Source organism: Ictalurus furcatus, chromosome 4 (genome assembly GCF_023375685.1).
Source record: "Ictalurus furcatus strain D&B chromosome 4, Billie_1.0, whole genome shotgun sequence".
NCBI lineage: Eukaryota > Metazoa > Chordata > Actinopteri > Siluriformes > Ictaluridae > Ictalurus > Ictalurus furcatus.
Genome location: NC_071258.1, coordinates 19,630,521 through 19,654,087, shown reverse-complemented (window position 1 = coordinate 19,654,087; position 23,567 = coordinate 19,630,521). Strand labels below are relative to the sequence as shown.

The window sequence follows — 23,567 nt, the reverse complement described above, 5'->3', positions numbered from 1 at the left end:
AGAATATGTGGCTAAGGGGGAAACGGTGTGTGCATGTGTGTTTCTAAAGAATAAAAGCAAGAGCTTTTGTTTGTATAGGCTATTTAGAGGTATATGTTTGTTGAAGGGCCATAGGGCCATGTAGTGTGTGTGTGTGTGTCAGGGAGAAAGAGGAGTAATACAAAAGTGTGTGTGTGTGTGCGTGCGCGAGCACACTGGCATGTGTGAATGAGAGAGAAAAAAGAAAGAAGGGCAAAGAGGGAAAGAGAAAGAAAGAAAAAAGAATGTGTGTGTGTGTGTGTGTGTGTGTGTGTGTGTGTGTGTGTGTGTGTGTGTGTGTGTGCGTGAGAGAGAAAGAAAGAGAGGCCGGCACAGTCAGTTCTGATAACAGCAACAGTGGGAGGAGGAGGATGAGCAGAGGCACCACCCCTTTCTCTCCCTCAGCTATAAATAAGAGGTGGGTTTTTTTGCTCCACACTTCACTTGAAGGATGAGAGCTTTGAAACACCTTAAACATCACTCCCGGAGCAATGTGGTAAGTACAGTTTTAACACACAAGATTTAACACTATCGGTAATTGCATTACAGCTTCACTTTAAAGTTTGTTAATTGCTGTCCAAAAAGTTTCACTTTTTAAAATGTTTTCCTTTCCTGAAAATGGGAAACTTCAGAGTGACAGGAGTAAATCCTTTACTAATAAAGGATATACTCTATCTCTCCAACATACTCTTGTCAATTTTAACTATAGTATATCATCTCTCAGTCACACTCATACACATTTATATATGCACCATTGGTTAATATCATGGTTTTGTTTATATTAACATTCAGTTCAGCTCTGCTCTTAGTGACAGTGCACCTATCCAGCCTGACTGGCTCTCTTTCATTTGTCTTTCTGTCTTTCATTTTCTCTGCCTTTCATTTTGCCAGTTATTTTCTCTGCTCTTTCTCTTTCCTACTCCCTCCCTTCCTGCTCTTGCTTTTTTTCTCACCCTCTATCTCTCTTTCTTTCTGTTTCAGTCTCTCACTCCCCACAACCCCTCCCACTCTGTCTCTCTCTTTATCTTTCCCTTGTACTCTCTGTTTCTGTCTCTCTTCCCCCGCCATCCCCTTGCTTTTTCCTCTCACTCTTTCTCTATTTGTGTCTCTCTTTATCTCTCTCCCCTTCCTTCTTCCTTCTCTCCCTCACCCCTTCATTTTCCTCTTTCACATGTTTCCTCCATCAACCCTCACTTTCCTTTTGTTTCAATTTCATTCTCTCTACGGCAATCACCCAATCATCCCCCCACCCCACCCCCATCTGCTTTACATAAATAATTATAAATGACGTGGTTATCAGGCCATCCAGTTTTCCTTCTTGCTGTTTCTCTCACTTCTCTCTGTTCCCTTTTCCTCCATTTGTCATTCATCTTTCAGTATAACTGTCTTTCACTTATGTGTTCTTATGCAGACAAATTATTAGCATTTGCACATATCATATTTCATATTTATCTGGGCTTGAATTTATACCGGTCAAGGTAACACATTGTTAAAAATCATAATCAGTCTGGTGTTAATGATATTTTACTCTGCACACAGAGGGTGAATATTCTTCTACTGCTGTGTGTCCTGTTTACAGGTGTTTTTATATTATATTCCAGTAACCTCAGAGCTAATATATTACATTACATCACCATTCACATTGCTCTGTAGGAGAGCATTAGAGTGCCACATCATTAGTCTAGTTGCAAGAATGCCTTTATCCTTAGTCCTGGGACAGGCTGTATTGTAATTACTGATGTTTGCTGAAGTTGAACTTTATATCTAAGTTCTTTGTAACCAAAGTTGCACTAGTTTTAGTGTTAGCATGTCCTCCAACCCAACAATAGCACTGCTGGACTATAGGAAATGCTGTGGAGAGTCTACGGATGTTGGCTTCCGGGTTGGCCCTATGCTCCAGTGCCATGTGTTCTTTTAAAAGCCATTGAGGAAGGAACCATGGCATTTTGCATAAATCTTCACCTCCTATATTAAACATACTCTCAGGCCTTATTGAGGAGCATTGCTTTTTTGTTGTGTAGCCATGGTAAATAACATGCAAGGAATTTTTTTAGGTGTATGGGGAAGGTTGGCATTGGTATTGGTTAAAGTAAAATATGTAAACTTGGCTTGTTCTCTCTCTCATTTTCCTTCATGTCACATTTATTCAGATGATGTGAATGCTATAATTCTACTGTAGTGACTGTTGCCATGACTGTAGTTTACAGCCATAGGATTTACTATTATATGTTTTCTGACGGTATGTCATTCGCTGTCTTGAAGGAGGAGCATGCAGTTCCTCTGGTGTGCTGCTACAATGAAGTGATGGGGAATGTGGTGGATGCTGGCACACAAACTGATCCAGTGGTGGTCCTGTCCCTGGCTCAAGCCGCTGTGCTAGGTCTCATATCTCAGAATGAAGTCTTTGGCACCACCATCGCCCCTAATGGCTTTTACACTGGAGAGGCTCGTGAATGCCCACCTCCACCTCCAGATGCAATGGAGTATGAGTATTCTGACCAGTTGATTGGCGCAAATGGAGACTACCTACCTGAGCCCAATGGAGAAAATAGGAGCCCACATGGACTTTTGGGGGTGGAAAAGAGGCGTTCAGGACCTCAGGGAAAGGCCAAGAGGCACCAACGTGAAAACAAAGAGGCAGTAGAACTGGCTAAGAAATCCATAGATGTACAGACTTGGGTGAAAGGAGAGCAGCCTGAGTATTCAATCCCCTGTTATTACTCAAATGTTCATTGCAATGACAGCGAGTCTGAAGTGTTGGACCTTGCCCCCCACAGACTGACATTAAAGGAGGAGCAAAATAAAGGCAGCCCTGAGGATGCAAAGGAGTCAAACAACCAGCAGAGTGATCCAGATTCAGACGCAACTTCACAGGATGCTGATCACACACAAGAAATGGAAGCAGGCAGCCAGCCTGAAGGAGGACACACCAAAGAGGAGGGGCCAGACAAGCAAAGAGCACCGAATCTTAAGACTCCTGAGGAGGAAGTGAGCCCTGTGATAAGACGCTACTATGAATCTAGTATTTTGACCTATGAAGCTGCTGAGTCAGACCTGACACCAGCAGACTACGATGATGGTGTGCAGGTGGCGACATGGGCAGATGGTGAGAATCCTGCAGCCCGCCGTGTGCAGATTGACCGTCTGGACGTCAATGTGCAGATCGACGAGTCATACTGTGTGGATGTGGGAGAAGGCCTGAAGCGCTGGAAGTGCCGGATGTGTGAGAAGTCTTACACATCAAAGTACAATCTGGTTACACACATCCTGGGTCACAGTGGGGTCAAGCCACATGAGTGCCTGCACTGTGGAAAACTGTTCAAGCAACCAAGCCACCTGCAGACACATCTGCTTACGCACCAAGGCACAAGGCCACATAAGTGTACTGTGTGCAAGAAGGCCTTCACACAGACCAGCCACCTCAAGCGCCATATGCTGCAGCATAGTGACATCAAGCCATACAGCTGCCGCTTCTGTGGACGTGGGTTTGCCTACCCCAGCGAGTTGCGCACACACGAGGCCAAGCACGAGAATGGGCGGTGTCATATTTGCACACAATGCACCATGGAATTCCCCACCTATGCCCACCTCAGGCGGCACCAGGTCAGTCACCAGGGGCCTGCCGCCTTTCAGTGTAGTGAGTGCCATAAGAGCTTTGCCTACCGGAGCCAGCTGCAGAACCACCTAATGAAGCACCAGAACATGCGGCCCCACATTTGTTCTGAGTGTGGCTTAGAGTTTGCACAGGTTCACCACCTCAAACAGCACCTGCTCACACACAAGGTACTAGTACAGCAGGTCCTCGAACACAAGGTACTTTTAAGCTCAGTTTCTTCCTGCAATTCTTTTGTAATCCTACCTGTCTGGAGGGTTTTTGGCCTATGCTCTTTACCCTTCATTTCTTTAGTAATACAGCTATAACAAAGCATGCAAAGTGAAATGTGTTCCTGGAGGAAAAAGTGAGATGATAATGGGCGATAGTATGATAGCATTTATCACAACATGTCTGTGAGACTCAGATTGCCACAGCTTTTTTCAGTTTAATCTGAGCCCTCTGAGTCAGTCCCTACCCTTTCATTTAGTCAGTCAAATCCACTTTTCTAGCTGTTGTAGAACCATCCTTCATTTTATTCATAGCACCAATAGGTAATTGACATTTTTCCTGTATATACTTTGTACTTTGAATATTTCTCATTGTAACAGTAATTCCCCTTTTTAATTCTTCACTTCACAGTAATTACTATATAACTTTATGACTACAGACACTGTAAATAAACTGGCTCAAATGCATGTAAGCCAAAACACTCAACTTGCACTAGCTGTATAATTATTTAACTAGTCAATCCACTTATCTAAAATGTATAATGCCACAGTGTATATAGGTTATGTGACTGTCCTAAAATACTTACAGTTAGAGGATTATATCATTCACAACATGTTACTGGACATTAATTAAGCCTTCATGCAAGCTCACAAGAAATACATTTGATTAAAACACATAATATTACAGTAGAATTTCCTGTAAGATTAGCCAGCCCACACCTAATCCAAGCAGAAAAAAAAACATTCCACATGTTACAAATATATTAGTAGCCCAAAAAGAAACCATCCCCTAGGACCAATTTAATATAGAGAGATCATTGGCATTGAGCACTAATGCTATTAACATTTATAAAGACATTCAAATAAGTAGAGTGCAGATACATAATTCCTCTAAACATTTTCTTATAACATTATTGAGATGAGATTGTTGAACCACACCTTCAACAATCTCTGGGTACCACAAGTTCTATAACATTTGATGGACGTAAGCAGCATCTATGGAAACTGTATCCACTTCCACTAGAATGTCCTTTTCCCACCTCAGTTAACCTATACATTAAATAAGAGTTGATAGTAAGTGTAGGAAGTTAATTCTTCTAAACAGGGAACAAATCCAAATTGTTTTACTGACTTGGTTGTGCGGGGACACGGTGACTTAGTAGTTAGCATGTTTGCTTCACATCTCGAGGGTTGGGAGTTCAAATCCTGGCTCCGCCCTGCATGCATGGAGCTTGGATGTTCTACCCATGCTTCATGGGCTTCCTTCGGGTACTCTGGTTTTCCTCCCCAAGTCCAAAGAGATGTGTTGTAGGCTGATTAGCATTTCCAGATTGTGTGATGTGTGTGCAATTGTGTCCTGCAATGGACTGGTCTCCCATCTAGTGTTTTCCCCGCCTCATGCCCTGAGTTCCCTGGGATAGGCTCCCATGCTACCCTGTCTAGGATAAGCAGTAGAGAAAATGGATGGATGGTAGGGTCTCTTTTAAAGGGGATGAAACAGAAAAAATGTGACGTGTGTTCTTGTGAGTTTTGCATTATATACCAAAACACTCAACTTGCACTAGCTGTAAATTTATTTAACCAGTCAATTGACTGATCTCAAATTTATAATGCGACAGTGTAATTAGGTTATGTGACTGTCCTATAATACTTACAGTTAGGGGATTATATCGTTCACATGTTAATGGACATTAATTAAGTCTTCTTGTAAGCTCAGAAGAAATACATTTGATTAAAACATAGTAGAATTTCCTGTAAAATTAGCCACATAATCCAAGATATTCCACCTAAACCACCTAATCCAAGCAGCAATAAATAAATAAATAAATACATAAATAAATTCCACGTTACAAATATATTAGTAGCCCAAAAGGAAATAATCCCCATGACCAATTTTATATTGAGATCATGAACTGCTATTAACATTTATAAAGTCATTCAAATACATAGAGATAAGATTTCTAATAACTTCATTGAGATGAGAATGTTAAACCACACCTTCAGTTGAAGATAGAAGAATAGAAGATCTATAGCACTTGGTGGACATAAGCAGCAACTATGAAAACTGTATCAATTTCCACTATGATTCCATTACTATGTCCCTTTCCCACCTCAGTTAATCTACACATTAAATAAGAGTTGATAGTAAGTGTAGGAAGCTAATTCTTCTAAACAAGAAACCAAACCAAATTGTTTTTACTTACTTGGTTGTGTCTCTTTTAAAGGGGATGAAAGAGTACAAATGTGACGTGTGTTCACGTGAGTTCACCCTGTCAGCCAATCTGAAGCGACACATGCTGATCCACACCAGTATGCGACCTTTCCAGTGCCACATCTGCTTTAAGACCTTCGTCCAGAAACAGACCCTCAAAACCCACATGATTGTCCACCTTCCAGTCAAACCCTTCAAATGCAAGGTTAGATAGGAACAACTTTGCAGGGTCTGAGTGTATACAATTTTTTTCATTTATTTTTTTTAACTTTAGGCCTAAACTGGAATATAGACATGATATCTTCACTGAGACACAGCTGATTTGGGTGTCCTAAACTAGAATCATAAATGTGCTGTTCACCAATTTTGCTTTGTAGGTGTGTGGGAAATCATTTAATAGAATGTATAACCTACTTGGCCACATGCACCTTCATGCTGGTAGCAAGCCCTTCAAGTGCCCCTACTGCAGCAGCAAGTTCAACCTAAAGGGAAATCTTAGCAGGCATATGAAGGTGAAGCATGGAATTCTAGATGTCTTGCCTGATGGCCAAGGTAAGAATGTACTTGTTTATGGCTTGCTTTGACCTGCGATTTAGGGCTGCCTTTGAAATGTTATTCTGCTCTCTTGACTGATCATTACAAAAGGTTTAACATAACATTTTAATGTTAAACTTTAAATTTAGCACAAAATTGTCAATTGGACACCTAATACAACTGATTGACTTGTGTAAATATAATTGATGTCTCAATAATTGTCTTGTATATTCAGACAACCACCCTGATATGGAAGGTCAGGAGGACTATGAAGAAGACAGCTTTGACTACAGTGAAAGAGAAAATCTGGCTAACAACAACACACAAGACCTGGCCAAACTGGCTGAGATGGGCTTTTACAACTATACAAAGGCTGCTGCATACTACACTACAGCATAATGCACTGTGAGACACTCAAACTCACAAATTGCCTGTTTTTTTAAACCTCAAAGTTTTAACATAGACTAATGATGAAATGGCTGCCTGGTGGTCATGCACTGGTATGTTGATTACTCTGTAAGAGGAAATCATTTATATGCCTCCAGACCATTAGAGCTTCTTAGGTTCTATTTAAACGCAAATGTAATACTATATTTAGGTATTACACAGTGGGTAATAGTTTGAGGACATCAGCTGAAAATTCCTTGTGTATAATGATCTAATGCCATACTGCACTTCAGAAAGCCTTCAAAAATAACATTTTTGTGATAAATTCAAAATTGCCATGCAGCAGTCTATACAGGGGCACTTAACAGACAACCCTCAGCCCTTTGGAAATATCCCTGATGTAATTGTAAACCATCAAAGCTTATACAAAAACATAATGTAGAATAATAAATTGTATTTAACATAAAAAAAAAGGTGATGAACAAAATAGATTAGGAACATCTTTACCATCATAAAAATGCTACGATCCGGTTAACTAGGTTATTCACTTCTAGTAAATCATCTTACATTTGTCACATGCAAACCCAAGTGGGATTTTAGTAGGAGGCTTGATTTGCATAGTCATATTCAGCTAATTATTTAACAATAGCCAAATCTGTCAACATAAACTAGATCCATCAATACTATTTTGTTCATTATTAGCATTAGCTAAATTAGCTAGCCATCTTAGCATGCAAGTTATGTCTTAAAGTTTCTAGGTACCAGTACCACATCATTCTTAAATTTTGGATGTGGGGAGTCCAAAGAAGTGGAGTGTATTTTGTAGTATTGATAACTGATTCGCATACGCTCCCTGAATCAGATTTTTAGGGAATTTTGTGGTTTTATGTGTGATATTGAAAAAATTCTCAATTTATATAAACAGAATCAGGTGAAAGAGGAGTTAACTATTTAAAATGTTTTCAGGGTAGGGGTGTGCCATTTGACAAAAATATATCACATCACGATTATTTCTATGATGTATCACAATATAGGTTTTCTCTCAAACAAGCAATACAGTAGTGTTGCATTAACAAATGGTTAAATCAAAGCAAATTTATTAATAATAAACAAATTGAATACATTTTTATTTTTACATTTATTTTATCAGTTTTTGTATTATTTCATTGTTTTTGCTTTATTTTAAAAAATATTTAACACTGAAAGAGAAACCAATTTTAAAAAATCTGTAGCGCTCCCAAGTGGCGCAAGCCAGAGACTGCGATTTTGAATCACAATGATGCCACAGCCATCCTTTGCCAGGAGACAAATAGAGCAAAATTGGCCATGTTCAGAGATGTGGTCAGCTGGCTTCATGTGCCCTGTTGGAAGCACATGATAGCCTTTGTTTTTTTGTTTATGTTTTAATAAAACTTAACATTTTACAATTTTAAAGACCAAGTACAAAATTTGTACACACATCAGCTTGTAATTATTTAAAAAATTATATCTTTTCTAAAATGTATAAAGAGATTCACAGAAAAGTGAATTGTAGCATAATTTATCACATTATAGATATTATATTGTCATTTCACCCAGGGGACTTACTGCCATTGTAACTTATTTACACCACAAGCACACTAATAATCTGGAGTTGAGTAGCAACTTGTCTTTCATGTTAGCAGCTACTACAAAAGCAGACAATGTGCAAAATCTTGTCTGTTTGGCTTCTAACTGTGTGGTACAACTTAATTTCTGATATCTTAAATTAAAAAACAAAAGTTTTGACAAATTGGTTGAGGAACACTTAAGTGACTGCAAACTGCATCTACTGTCCAGGTCCCATTGCAGAAACAGTTCAGTGTCATACCTTTCTGGTATATTTGTGCCATTTTTATTTTGCACAATTTTATTTTCTTGGGATGCTCAAGGGTAACATACTTTTGATGTTTCATATCTGTAAAGCACTCTACAATTTTTAGTCTGGGATTATATATGGGGTTTAAAAAACAGTAACTAAAGCTTTAGAGATAAAGCTAAAGAAAGATTACATATTCTTACCACATTTGTTTACCTGACAATACAAGGAACACTTAAAATGCCCAGGAAAAACATCACAGCATTACACCTAAGGCTATTTTTGGTCTCTAAGGCAGAATGTGATCATGCCCCAAACAACTTTATTACTACTATATTAACTATCCATGTGTAACACTGTGTACCATCCATCTTTTCCATATGGTGCTCTAAAGTGATGAATTACAGTCTGCAAATGTGTGGCAGGACCATAGATGCAAGACAGAATGATTGTAAAGTAGAGACAATAATTTTACAGAAAATTTCTCATTCACCCCCTCTGAACAGCCACCTGGACAATGCTACATGTTAATAAAGCACATCCTAGTCAAGAATGGACATTTCTACTGTTTTAAATGCTGTCCTGAATTCTTCAGGTATCCTGCCATGCTAAGCAAGGCAAGTCTTGTTTTGTATAAGCTTTGATTTTGTTTGCACATCATTGTGAATATGCTGTTGATAAAGTTCTATGTTAAATGTGGTGCTCTGGACAACACTGTATATTAATAAATTTACCTTTAAAACTGGTATGTTATAAATAGTACAAAAAAAGAAGACGAAACAAATTTATTAGAAGGTTTCCAAAATGGCCTTTCATGTTTCCAGGTTTAATACAGTATTACATACAGTACTTCATATTACAAAACTTAAACCTTGTAGTTATAAGGACAGTTAGGAAATGGAGTGGACTGATGACACCTACAGTTGAGCTAACACTAACCAACAACGCCGCTGCAGAGAAACAAGTTTCTTTTCAACTTTTCCCTTCCCAATAATGGTTATGGTAACAATGACATTTAAGTTGAATGAGGTACAAAAAGGAAAAGATGTGCTTCAGTATCCTCCTCCTTCATTTACCCAGGGCTTTGTCCAGGTTGGTCTTGATTGCATCTAGGAAGTCCGTGGTGTTGACATAGTGCTCATTAAGCTTGACACTGTAGTCAAAAAAGTAAGGCAAGTTACAAATAAGTATAAAGAAAATACTGAGAAATAAGTCATTCATTTGACTGATTTCAAGGATTACTGATTGAGAAAACCTACAGTATTTACTACAATTCATGGTTCGTACAGATGCTTTATAATAAAATTCCAGGACTTTCAAGGACTTTTCAAACACTATTTTGACAATGTCATTCAAACATTTCTTTTCTTCTTTTAACTTTTTTTTACTACTACTACTACTACTACTACTACTAATAATAATAATAATACACAACCAATTTTATATGGCACCTTTTCCAGCCATGCTAGCCTAAATTTGCATTTCCTAGGCATTGCTTCTTCACAATAAATGTTAATATACTCTAGGTGAGTGACAGGAGCGCTGTTCCCAACAACTTTGAATGGAAAAGAAAATCGGATTTATAACCGCAACAAAATCATCATACACAAGTTAAAGATGACAGGTGTGTTGTGATTTCAGCTATATTCACATGTAAAATGATCACTCATAGATAAAGTTAGAAGCAATAAAATGTCTTTTTTTTTTTTTTTTCCCCCCTCTCATACTGAATTTGCAGCTCCTCTCTGCTACTCACTGAAGAGGAGTAACCACAGAGAGCAGTGTACCTGCTGCAGAAAAGCAGGACCACGCGCTCGTGGGGGAATACGGGTGAAAATAATTGAGTGAACAGCAGGAGAAGGGAGAGGGACTGCAGCAGGGTGTCATATTTTGAGTGCATTAGTGTTCTATTGAAAATAAACACTTTAAAGTTATTAAGCAACTTCATATTTATTGACTTTTTATAATTCAAGCACTTTTTAAGCACCACTAGATAAACAAAATGCCTATTTTCAAGGGTTCTAATACTTAAATTTCAAAAAGCCAAAGTACTTCAAACGGTTACAGTGAGGGGAAATAAGGATTGAAAGTCAACATTTTTTTAGTAAATATATTTCCAATGAGGCTATTTACATGAAATTTTCACCAGATATTGGTATCAATGCAAGAAATACAGAATTCACAACATTAAAGTCCTTAAATAAAGTTATGTGTAATAAAGTGGAATGACAGGAAAAAAGTACACACTAAGAAAAAGCAGTTCTCCAAGGCAAGGTACCAGCTGAAATCCATAAGTAATTATACCTCCTATCTGTGCAAATTAATATCAGCTGGGTTAGTAAATTGATGGTCTATGAAAAGGCTTTTTGTTACCAAGATGTCACACAAGAAACATCTAATGATGGGTAAAAGCAAAGAGCTCTCCCAAGAACTTCGGAACCTTATTGTTGCAAAACATATTGATGGAATCAGATACAGACACATTTAAAAACTTCTGAATCATTGGGGCCATTGGGACCATTATCTGCAAGTGGAAGCAACATCTCTCAGTCATCAACCGGCCACGCACAGGAGCTCCTCGCAAGATTTCTGACCAGGGAGTCAGAAAAGTAGTCCAAGAGTAGCCCAAAAGCCAAGTCAGAAAGAGCTCCAGAAACACTTGAAGGCAGCAGGTGCCATTGTCACAGAGAAAACAATATTCAATGCACTCCACTGCTCGCGCTCAACCCACAAGACTCCATTACTAAAGAAAAGGCACGTCCAAGCTCATTTAAAGTTTGCTACAACTCATTTGGAGAAGTCTGTCTGGGAGAGTGTAGTCTGGTCAGACAAGAGCAAAATTGAACTTTTTGGCTGCCGTACTACACACCATCTTTGGAGAAGATTTGGCACTGCACATCACCCTTAAAACACTATACCAACAGTGAAGTTTGGAGGTGGAAGCATCATGGTGTAGGGCTATTTTTCATCACATGGTACTGGCAGACTTCATATACTTGAAGGAACGATGAATGGAGCCCTGTACCGGGATATTCTTGAGAAGAATCTGCTGCCATCCTCCAGGAAGATGAGACGTGGGTGGACCTTCCAGCAGGACAATGATCCAAAGCATAGAGCAAAGGAAATGCAATTGGTTTCAGAGGGAAAAAAAAATCAAGGTGTTAGAATGGCCCAGTCAATCACCTGACTTGACTCGAATTGAACAAGATTTAAAGACAATATGTTTAGAATAATGGGCCAAAATCACACCTGAATACTGCGGCCGATTAATTCCTTTATACATGAAACATCTTGAAGCTGTCTTTACAAACAAAGGCTTCTCCACTAAGTACTAAATAAATTTCAGTTAGCATATTCAATACTTTTTTTCCTGCGTCATTCCACTTTATTAAACATAACTTTATTTATGGACTTAAATTTTTGGATTTCTTTATACGTGTGGATTACTTGATGTCTGGTGAAAATTTCATGTGAATAGCCTCACTGGAAATATATTTACTGAAAAAAAAATGTTGACGCTTTCAATACTTATTTCTCCCACTGTATAACACAAACACAAGAAAAAAATAAAATCAACATAAATATAACTTTTTTTGTTGCTAAATGTGTTTTTTGTTTTGCTTGTATTCTCTCATTTGTAAGTTGCTTTGGATAAAAGCGTCTGTTAAATGAATAAATGTAAAAGTAATCCGATCTGTATTTTAAACTGAGAACTACCAAGTAGACATCTAGTAAATCTGCTACAGGAATTAGTTCCCAAATTGCATAAATGTGGGTACCACATGAAGTCTTATCATAAACATATACTACAAAATGCCTTGGTAAAAATAGTTGGTGTATGACTTTGCAGAAGAAAACAGTTTGACAAATTTTTATGGACTATATATGGAAATAGATTAATTACTTTGAGAGCCCATGAATGCATCCAGCCAGATCCTTGGTCATGACCCCATTCTCCACAGTGTCTACACACACTCGTTCCAGAGTCTGAGAAAACCTGGGGATAGCAAGGCATTTTGAGAATTCACATTCACATGTCAAAACTGCTTAAAGAAGCTACCTGTGCAGTAGGTGATACTGGATCATGCTCAAAGTATGCGTTGGAATTGCAACCCCAAAAGACACTACAGAAAAAGTCATGGGAGCAGGCAGCCAGATATGAAGCTCAGGGGACAAAGAAAGGCATGTTTGTTCAGGGCCACTAGAGCAATGGGAGCTGGCATTTGACCCTGCACTTTTCAAACTACTGGGGCAGTGATCCAGCACTTCAGGCAATTACAGACAGGTCTGATTCAATTGAAATGCCAATCAAAACTTCCAGTTCAGCTGGGGGGTGGGACATTTCTCTTAAAGGGGATCTCCTATGAGTGATAAAGGGTTAAATGCGCTATGGCGCTCACTGGTACTTAATCATGTGTTGAATCAGTTTCAATATTTTAAGTGACATATGCGCATTCTGTATTCTTAGTCAATTATAGGAACATTCCTCAAAGTATATTCTTCAAATAAAGTAAGTAAGGCTTGCTGGAAAAATGTTTAGGAAAACAGACAGTTACTACAGTGTCTATTATGGGAACGTGAACATGTCTTTTAGAATTAGTGCTATCTAACTTTGAACCATTTTTTTTGCTGTTATTAGCTGCCTGAGGTGTTAAATGAAAAATGAAGCATGTGAAGTCGATACAAACTACTCTTGTGTTCATTAAAAGGTCTGTGCATCGTTAATAGCTTAAACTTTATCCTTAAAAGCATCAAATTATGAGCAGTGGTGCCACCCCTGTGTTCATTAACACACTGGGTAAAAGCATACTGGGTGCTCGTGGGTGGTTTAAATTAAATTTTAAATTAAAACTAAGTTCATTAGCAAATTTCACAGGCAGGTGCAAACAAAGCAGCAGGTTTTAAGTTTTCCTTTTGAAGTGAAATAAAATGAACTAAGTATTTTAGATGTCTGTGGAATTGGATGGCGCACACAGCCAAGATAACAAAGGAGTGCCTACAGGACAACTCTGTGAATGTCCCTGAGTGGCCCAGCCAGAGCCCAGACTTGAACCTGATTGAACATCTCTGGAGAGATCTGAAAATGGCTGTGCACTGACGCTCCCCATCCAACCTGATGGAGAGCTCCTGCAAAGAAGAATGGGAGAAACTGCCCGATAATAGGTGTGCCAAGCTTGTAGCATCATACTCAAAAAGACTTGAGGCTGTAATTGGTGCCAAAGGTGCTTCAACAAACTATTGAACAAAGGCTGTGAATACTTACGAACATGTGCTTTTTTTTTGTTTTTTTATTTTTAATAAATCTGCAAAGATTTCAAACAAACTTCTTTCACGTTGTCATTATGGGGTATTGTTTGTAGAATTTTGAGGAAAATAATGAATTTAATCCATTTTGGAATAAAGCTGTAACATAACAAAATGTGGAAAAAGTGAAGCGCTGTGAATACTTTCCGGATGCACTGTATCAGCTGTCAAATTCAGCTTTACACTACCCTACAATCCCAAACTTTTAAATCAGTAAATTACCTAAGGTACCTATGTAGTTCAATAAAAACACATTTTCAAATTTACTATCAGCCTTAAAATGTGTGGCCCCTGGCTTACTTTACTGTAGTCAGTCAATGTGGCCCTTGGTGCAAAAAATTTGCACTTATGGCTTAGAGCATGATGCTACTACTAAAGTATTTAATCGTAAAAATGGTGTTACGTGGGTGTTAGGCTGTATTTGGTTTGTGAGAAACGTTGTGCTTTGGCTCAAATTTAGTCTCACCAGAGCACAAAATCTTCTATCAAAGTCTTTTTCCCCTCACATTTTTTATCATGGCCTTTCTGATGAGACAAAAGTACCTGTACTAGGACCACAGGCAGATCAGAAGGTCTTTGGTCTCTGGATGGTCTTTCAGTTACATCATTTGCAGCAGTAAAATACCTTGGTGTGATTATTGACTACAGTATCTCATTTGAAGCTCATGTGGATAAGATTACTATGATAACCTTCTTACATCTCAGAAATAATGCTAAGAAATATGTCACTACATGATGCAGAAAAACTAGTTCATGCTTTTGTTACCTCTAGGATGGATTAATGCTTTTCTGTCTGGATGTTCCAATAGGTGCAAAACAAGCTCCAGTCCCGCAGTTATGGAACAGTTGCCCAATTAGTGTTTGAGACTCTGAGTCTCAGAGTTTAAGTCTAAGCTGAAGTTATATTTGTTTTGTCAAGTCTTTTGTTACTAGCTTTTTTCTTGGGTAAAGGCATATACAATGCATCCGGAAAGTATTCACAGCGCTTCACTTTTTCCACATTTTGTTACGTTACAGCCTTATTCCAAAATGGATTAAATTCATTATTTTCCTCAAAATTCTACAAACAATATCCCATAATGACAACGTGAAAGAAGTTTGTTTGAAATCTTTGCAAATTTATTAAAAATGAAAAACAAAAAAAGCACATGTACGTAAGTATTCACAACCTTTGCTCAATACTTTGTTGAAACACGTTTGGCACCAATTTCAGCCTCAAGTCTTTTTGAGTATGATGCTACAAGCTCGGCACACCTATTTTTTTGGCAGTTTCTCCCATTCTTCTTTGCAGGACCTCTCAAGCTCCATCGGGTTGGATGGGGAGCATCAGTGCACAGCCATTTTCAGATCTCTCCAGAGATGTTCAATCAGGTTCAAGTCTGGGCTCTGGCTGGGCCACTCAAGGACATTCACAGAGTTGTCCTGTAGCCACTCCTTTGTTATCTTGGCTGTGTGCTTAGGGTCGTTGTCCTGTTGGAAGATGAACCTTCGCCCCAGTCTGAGGTCCAGAGCACTCTGGAGTAGGTTTTCATCAAGGATGTCTCTGTACATTGGTGCATTCATCTTTCCCTCAATCCTGACTAGTCTCCCAGTTCCTGACACTGAAAAACATCCCCACAGCATGATGCTTCCACCACCATGCTTCACTGCAGGGATGGCATTGGCCAGGTGATGACTGGTGCCTGGTTTCCTCCAGACATGACGCTTGCCATTCAGGCCAAATAGTTCAATCTTTGTTTCTCATGGTCTGAGAGTCCTTCAGGTGCCTTTTGGCAAACTCCAGGCGGGCTGTCATGTGCCTTTTACTGAGGAGTGGCTTCCGTCTGGCCACTCTACCATACAGGCCTGATTGGTGGACTGCTGCAGAGATGGTTGTTCTTCTGGAAGGTTCTCCTCTCTCCCCAGAGACACGCTGGAGCTCTACATACTGGCCCTCACGTTTAGTTATGCGGTCATTACTTGTCTTGCCAGAGTCCCTGCTTGCACTCTGCACGCAATGTACATTTTCTGAAACAATTACAGGACAAGAGCATACCTAATAATCTGCGTTCTCATTCTCCCTCTCTTCCCCATCCCTCTTACTTTCCCCTCTCTCTAGCTACACATGCTACTCCCAAGTTACCAGAGATTGCACCATACAGTGTCACCCAGATGAGAAAGGTTTTCCTTTTGTATCTGGTTCCATTCATGGATTCTTCCTCATGTCATCTCAGGGAGTTTTTCCTTGTCACTGCAGCCCCTGGCTTGCTCATTATGAATAAATTTATAATTTTAATTTATATATTATTGTAAAGCTGCTTTATAACAATGTCCATTGTTAAAAGCGCTACACAAATAAAACTGAATTGAATATAGCTTTCATTCAGGAGTCTCATTTGAGGGTTGTAGATGTGCGTCAGTTTTCCAACAAACATTACTACGTGGCTGCATCGACCTCTAAATGATATAGATCATGTGTTTTATTGAAATATAACTTTTCAATTACTATTTAGGAAAGGGTTGGCAGCAATAATAGTAGAATTTCTTAAATTAAGACAAATATCTATGGACGCAAGTTCTCGGTCATATCGGTATATGCTCGCTCTAAATACAAGTCTGATTTTACGAATTTGACTACAATTTTGCAATGCATTCAAGACTATTTCTGTGTTGGGTGCAAATATCATTATTACAGATGCAGTACTTGAACCTGCTTCATGAATCTTTAGTGCTTTTTGATTTCACATCAGATCTCAGCTTAAATTTATATTGCGCCATGAACCCCTCAACAGTTCACTTTTTTACTTTGCCAGACGTACAGACTACATATGAGCATCCACTGCACCATTTTACATAGATTTTAAATACATAATGTGGAAATTCGGCCTTGTCCACTATCAGACAATAGTACTGTTTAAGCCCATTGTACAGTCATATGAACACCAGCTAGATGGCACTTTGACACCACACTGTTAAATTTTTGCACATACTTTAAAGAAAATCATTCATGTAAGTTAATGCTGCCTCTGTGGCTGAACCTAGGATTTTGTTGGATGCCATAAAAGGATGCATTAGAGACAATCCTGTTTGCATCACACCGTAACAAACATAGTTAAGCAAAAGCAATATGATGGAAATGCCTTGAGAATTCCATACAGAGGACACACAGAAGAGGGAAAATGTGACAAAAACAGAGCTTAATTTTACCTTAAGATACAGAACTGAGTTTCTAAAATTATAAAACTAAAAGTACTATAATGGGGCAACAAAGACAACACTAGATAAAAAGCAATGAAAAATATTCATGATGGCCATTAATACACCTCTTGGTGTCATGACTGATCCCCGGGATACTAATGCTGAATTTAAGTCCTTTTATTCCACCCTCTATAAAATCAGATCTCTATTTTTTTTATGTAATTTTTTTTTCCAGACCTCAATTTAATATGAAGAATGAGAGCCCCTATTCCATTAGAAAAGTTGAGAGAAATGCTAGTCAATATAAAAAATAAAAGTCTCCTGAATGGGATGGGATTGGAATGGCAATACAAAAGATTTGGTGTAGGGATTTTTCTGGTGTGGATCATGAGGGGAGGGAGAATTGTTGGGATCAGGGATGCAAACTCATCAAGAGTGAAAAAGGTGACAAAGATTGTAACTAGTTTTTTTGCGCTTTTCAGCTATTGCAACTGCTGTTTGGTCAATTAAACACAGGGCTTAAATATGAAGTTCATAAATTGATTTCACAACCACTACAACTAAAAGTGTCACAAGTGTCAAGGTGATTTAAATTTAGCTTCTGTTGTTTTCAGTGAGCTTAGCATTTGGCCCCATCTCAAGGGACATAATTAGGCTACTGTAACAAGCGTTCTGTTTAACTACATCATAAATAACGTAGGTCCATTTTAGCTAAATACTTACACGTTGTCTCATTAATTAGTCTCATGTTCCAAAACAAATCCAAAAGCAAATTGTTTAATTACATCATGGTTATGACAGTATTAGCCTTGCTAATATTATCTTAGCATAAAAAAAATGGAATCATCAGGGGTAAACCTTCGGTGTTAGCTCAACTTGTGCTGAGCTAACACCGAAGGTTTACCTTTATTTATTCAATTAAGTTGTCATTCATAGTTCTTTGGACCGGCCCGTCAGTGGGTGAAGCTCCTACTGGATAGGAAATGTGGGAACCTTGATAGTGTAGAACAGTTTGTGGTGGAGTACATGATGCGGTTCGGGAGTCCGGAAGCAACGGCCGAGCTAGAACAACTTTTGGGGGGGTAAGTCTCGCATGCAAACCTGCCCTGCCGTTTACCTACTACTACAGTCAAGCCCGTGCGGAGCTCCAGCCCAAGACCTACAGGGAGGTCTCAGCTCCGGAGCTCCAGCCTGAGGTTAACCTGATGACCTCTGGGCCCCAGTCTGAGGTCAACTTGGCGGCCTCAGAGCTCCAGCCCAAGACCTATGGGGAGGTCTCAGCTCCGGAGCCCCAGCCCGAGGTTAACCTGGCGACCTCTGGGCCCCCGTCTGAGGTCAACTTGGCAGCCTCAGCGCTCCAGCCCGAGACCTACGGGGAGATCTCAGCTCCGGAGCTCCAGCCCGAGGTTAACCTGGCGACCTCTGGGCCCCCGTCTGAGGTCAACTTGGCGGCCTCAGAGCTCCAGGCTGAGGTTAACCTGGCGATCTCTGGGCCCCCGTCTGAGGTCAACTTGGTGGCCTCAGAGCTCCAGCCCAAGACCTACGGGGAGGTCTCAGCTCCGGAGCCTCAGCCCGAGGTTAACCTGGCGACCTCGGAGTTCCAGCCAGAGAACCGCGGGGATGTCTCTGCCACTGAGGGGGCTGTCCCGCTGCCCTGTTCAGTCGAGGAAGCTGCTCCACTGCCCTGTTCTGCTGAGGAAGCCATCCCACTGCCCGAGGAAGCTGTCCCGCTGCCCTGCCGGGGAGGCTGTCCTGCTGCCCTGCCGAGGAAGCTGTCCCGCTGTCCTGTTCTGCCGAGGAAGCTGTCCCATTGTCCAGCCCCGCAGAGGACGTCTCTCTGCTTTCCTGCACCGCTGAGTATGCCACTCTGTTTGACTGCTGATCTAAGTATGGCATTCCGTTTGCCTGCCCCACTGAGTACAGTGTTCTGTTTGCCTGCGCCGATGAGGACGTCACTCTGTTTTCTTGCTCCGAAGAGGAAGTCAAGCAGCCTTCCAGCCCCGCTGGGGACGTCACCCAGCGTTCCAGTCCCGCTGAGAACGTCGCCCCGAGCTTCAGTCCCACTGGGGGTGGTGCTCCGCCTGTCTGCTGCCCGGCGGAGGCCGCCTTGTTTTCCAATGCATCAAGAGACAGATTACACAGGGGCCCAGGACAGGGGGTTCTGTTACTGTATCGCCAGCAGATGGTGCTGTGGCGACAACATGCACGAGCAGCTTGAGAACGTGCACGTGCACGTGAGTGAAGTGCGCATGGATGCTAAAGCTGGGTTAAGTGTTGCCAGCTGTCGGCAATCAAGGGACTGTCTACTTAAACCCCTCGCATTGCTGCACACATCGCATTGCTGCACACATCGCATTGCTGCACACATCGCATTGCTGCACACATCGCGCGGCATTAAACTAAGCTAAGCTAACCTAAAGGGTTGTAGTAAAGCAACGTAAGGTCAAGCCAAGTAAAGTAAAGAGGAGAAAGGACTAACAGAGAAGACGACAGAATGTATAATGGTACCAGGTTGTGATATTGCCATGCTCTGTCTGTTTTCCTGTTCTTTAGTTGATACCCTGTCGTAGTTGAGTGTTTATATCCTGTTTGAGTTACATGAGATGTTCCTGTTCTAGTTTAACGAGACTTTCCTGTTCTAGTTTAACGAGATGGTCCTGTTCTAGTCTGATGAGATGTTCCTGTTCTAGTCTGATGAGATGTTCCTGCTCTAGTTAAATGGGAGATTCCTGCTTTAGTTAAATGGGAAGTTCCTGCTTTAGTTAAAAGAAGTTTTCCTACTCTAGGTATATGAAGTGTCCATGCTCTAGGTTAGAGTTTTATGTTTAGATCTGGTTTCCTGCCTCCTCGTATGTTTATTTAAGTGGCACAATACAGACTGCTCTCCTGCGCTTACTTCCTGTCTCCGGGCCCCTGTTTCATAACAACTGCAGGGTAAATAAATTTCAATTGTTATATTTACCATTTTACTACTCTTTTCTTGTTTTTAATTTTGTTAATTAAAAAAATAAAATCATGTATTTTTAAATCTTTAACCTAAACCATTTACAATGTCTTCATTTTGGAAAATACCAATTCATATAGCCAAGATGAATGAGATAACAAAATGACAAAATAATCTTACTTGATCAAATCTGGGTTTCCATCAAGCTTGCCTCTATGCTCCAGTCCCCTGGTCCAGGCAAAGATGCTCGCAATAGGATTGGTGCTGGTTGGTCTTCCCTGAGGATAAATTAATACCAAAAAAAAAAAAAGGTGTGAACCTCCAAATTAAGGTTTGAGTATCTGTATAAAAACATACAGTACATTAAAATAAGAAAACCATTCCAGTCATTGCTGCTGCCACTACTCGATGCAATTATCTAAAACCCATTCAAGACTCCAAGGCCAGTGAATGAAATCTTACTGTAGAAGCTTACATTTAACTCTTGTTCTTTTATGACTTACATTAAATCTCAACAGGCTTAATTTTTTTTGTATATATAAAAATATTTGTACTTATTAACCAAAAACAAGCACAAACGTCAATAAATATTTACTTTGATAATAAACCATTTACGTTAATAGTGTAATAATTAAATGTAATATTCAATAGTAAATAAGTATTCTAAACAAATATTTTAAATGTCTTGCAACACAAAGTGAAATAACTTATAAATTCAAAAGCAACTGCCCAGGCTGATGATACCCAGGAGGGGGGAAAAAAACAATACTGTTAGACAATTAGTGTACAGTAGGGCTGAACGGTATACCAGTACTACGGTAGTATCGCGATACTAAAGCTTCAAAATACCATCAGTGCCACTGTTTTTTAAAAGGTGGTATCGTCAATATGGTAAGTAATGTATGTGCAGCAGTTAATAATCTTTTTGCTAAAACGAGATATCTCACTGCTTTTGTAGAATACATAAAAGGTTAGTGACAGTTAAATTAGCCTAAATTCTTTACATTAATCTGTAAAGATTTCCTGTTTGCTACCAAGCGAGCTAACATTACTCTAACCTCTCTGTGTAAATAGTAAAATTAGCCGTGTTTGCTAGTAATCAAGCTAACGTTAGGCTAAACGCTGTCTAAATATGAAAAAGAGGGCCCATTTATTTTAACAGACAGCTCCGGTCCACTTCTCAGACTCCTTTAGTGACTTCTTTTCCCTTAAAAATAGCACCTAGTGACAAATCTAGCGACTTTTTGGGCAAACCTTGGCTACTTTCCATAGAAGAGAGTTGCCAATACTGCCACGCAAGCACGAGGTCCTGCTTTCCTGCTGCAGACACACCTCTCTGTGGCTACTCTGTTCAGTAAGTGGCAGAGAGAGAGAGAGAGAGAGAGCGCGAGAGCACACAGCACATTCATTCGCTTCTCAGTTTCTCCGAGTGATCATTTTACATATAGCCAAAATCACAGCACAGCCGTCTTTAACCTGTATGGTGATTTTGTTACAGGACGTCGGTTATAAATCAGGATTTTAGCAGTGCAGAGCAGCAGCATGGAAATGGCTTGGAAGTGACTGCTGGTTAACAAGTAGTTTTAATGGGCTACATTTCAATCCCTATTTCATACTCGTTCCGTTGTTTGACAACAGAATCAGAAAAATATGTAAATAAGAACAACTTAATTAGGAATTTGGCAGTAGTAAAATACAGTATGTGAGCACAGAGAGTAGGAGAGATGTAAAGGGCTTACACTATGCAGAATGCAAATACGACACGATGATAATGAATATGCTAATTGGCACATGACATCATCTAGCTAACTTTTAGCAACTTTCCAATGAATGTTGTTGGCAACAGTGCTCCTGCCACTCACCTTGACGTTATGGTGAAGGCACTGCAATGCCTGGAACTGGAAATTTATTCCAGCATGGCTTGAAAAGGCACCATATATAAATTGGTTGTGTTTTTTTATTATTATTATTATAATTTTTCTTTTTTTGGAATTTAAAAAGAAGAAATGAATATTTTAGAATGACAGATCTTGTATAGTCCTTGAATTTCATTATGAATCATCTGTATGAACCCTGTAAAATTATCCATGTTATTTTATTGTAAGCATGCTAACGTTCCCAATTTTATGAATTTTTTGAAGTTCATTTCCAAATTCAGTTATTTATTCCTAATGTGTTCATTCTTGTTGAGGACAATTTCCATTTGCACGATTACATTGCTCTAGGGAACAATAGATCAAATATGTGGCAGACTGAATTAGCTGTTTGCCAACTCTATGATTGTTCTTGAGTTTTTCCAGTTATTCATTCTCATTAATAAAGTATTGAGAGGAAAATCTGGTTTGTCTGCTTTCATTTATATTTATGTATTTCTGTAAATTTGGTTCATTTTGCAGATTTGAATTATGAATTATTACGTAGTATATCTTAATACTTCAGCTGGTATAGTATCATAAGATATGTTTATGGTTTCATGACAACCATAGTAGTCAGTAAAAAGAGTTAAATCAGTGATTAAGAGGAAGTAGGCTGGACTAACCTTCTGATGCTCACGGTAATGCCTAGTGACTGTGCCATGGGCAGCTTCAGCCTCAATGGTCTTTCCATCAGGACACACAAGAACAGAGGTCATCAACCCCAGGGAGCCAAAACCTGGGGACAACACTCTACTTTAAACAAACACTGGTGAGTACAGCAATATGCTAAAATTACCATTAAGCCCATGAAAATGGCATTTAAAAGCTAAACTAAACCACAACAGTAAACTAAAATGCAAAATTCTACAATAGATCAGTAGGCTCGGTTTTGCTCCTCATTGACCATCCTCATCAGCGAGGGGGTACAGTGTGCTCCTGGTTTCCATTCCTGTCAAATTTCCAGCCATTTCAGGCATGAAAATTTGGTTATGGATTCAACTGTGCTTAATGTTATTTTTATTGCTTATATACAAACACACACACACACATACAGAGTGCCCTCCACTAACACTGGCACACTTGGTAAATATGAGCAAAGAAGGCTGTCAAAAAAAATGTCTATTTAACCTTTTGATCTTTTGTTTAAAAAAAAAAAAAAAAAAAAAAAAAAAAATCACACAAATACTCTGCTCTCATGGACATCAAATTGCAAACAAAATAGGTTCATATTAAAATAAATAAATAAAAATAAGTTATTGGCACCCTCTCAGTCAATACCTTGTGCTACCTCCTCTACCAATATAACAGCTCTGAGTCTTCTCCTATAATGCTTGATGAGGTTGGCGAATACATTGCAAGGGATCTGAGACCATTCCTCCATAAAGAATCTTCCCAGATCCTTCAAATTTTGAGGTC

The 23,567-nt window shown here is 39.5% G+C and overlaps 2 protein-coding genes across 5 annotated transcripts in view; one reads left to right on the top strand and one right to left on the bottom strand.

Moving 5' to 3' along the window:
- The first annotated feature begins 401 nt into the window (after positions 1–401).
- znf710a (zinc finger protein 710a) lies at positions 402–10,948 on the top strand. 4 transcript variants are annotated; one of them, XR_008385749.1, is made up of 7 exons: positions 402–514; positions 2,281–3,831; positions 6,066–6,257; positions 6,430–6,604; positions 6,822–6,991; positions 10,337–10,434; positions 10,549–10,948. XR_008385749.1 is itself a non-coding variant. In XM_053623252.1 (6 exons), exons 1-5 carry the CDS (start codon positions 470–472, stop codon positions 6,983–6,985), a joined length of 2,127 nt encoding a protein of 708 aa, XP_053479227.1. In that variant the 5' UTR covers positions 402–469; the 3' UTR covers positions 6,986–6,991; positions 10,337–10,948. The 4 variants fall into 4 exon arrangements, 3 of the variants coding, with proteins under 3 accessions (XP_053479227.1, XP_053479228.1, XP_053479226.1); XM_053623252.1 differs by having other exon boundaries at positions 10,337–10,948; XM_053623253.1 differs by lacking the exons at positions 10,337–10,434; positions 10,549–10,948 and having other exon boundaries at positions 403–514; positions 2,281–3,801; positions 6,822–8,382.
- Positions 9,581–23,567, bottom strand: part of idh2 (isocitrate dehydrogenase (NADP(+)) 2) — a 67,850-nt gene continuing 53,863 nt past the window's right edge. Inside the window, exons 8-11 of the mRNA XM_053623256.1 lie at positions 22,775–22,887; positions 20,416–20,513; positions 12,715–12,807; positions 9,581–9,963 (exon numbers count right to left, since the gene is read on the bottom strand). Coding sequence (XP_053479231.1) covers positions 9,879–9,963; positions 12,715–12,807; positions 20,416–20,513; positions 22,775–22,887 — 389 coding nt within the window. The 3' untranslated portion in view covers positions 9,581–9,878. The remainder of the gene's footprint in view (positions 9,964–12,714; positions 12,808–20,415; positions 20,514–22,774; positions 22,888–23,567) is intronic.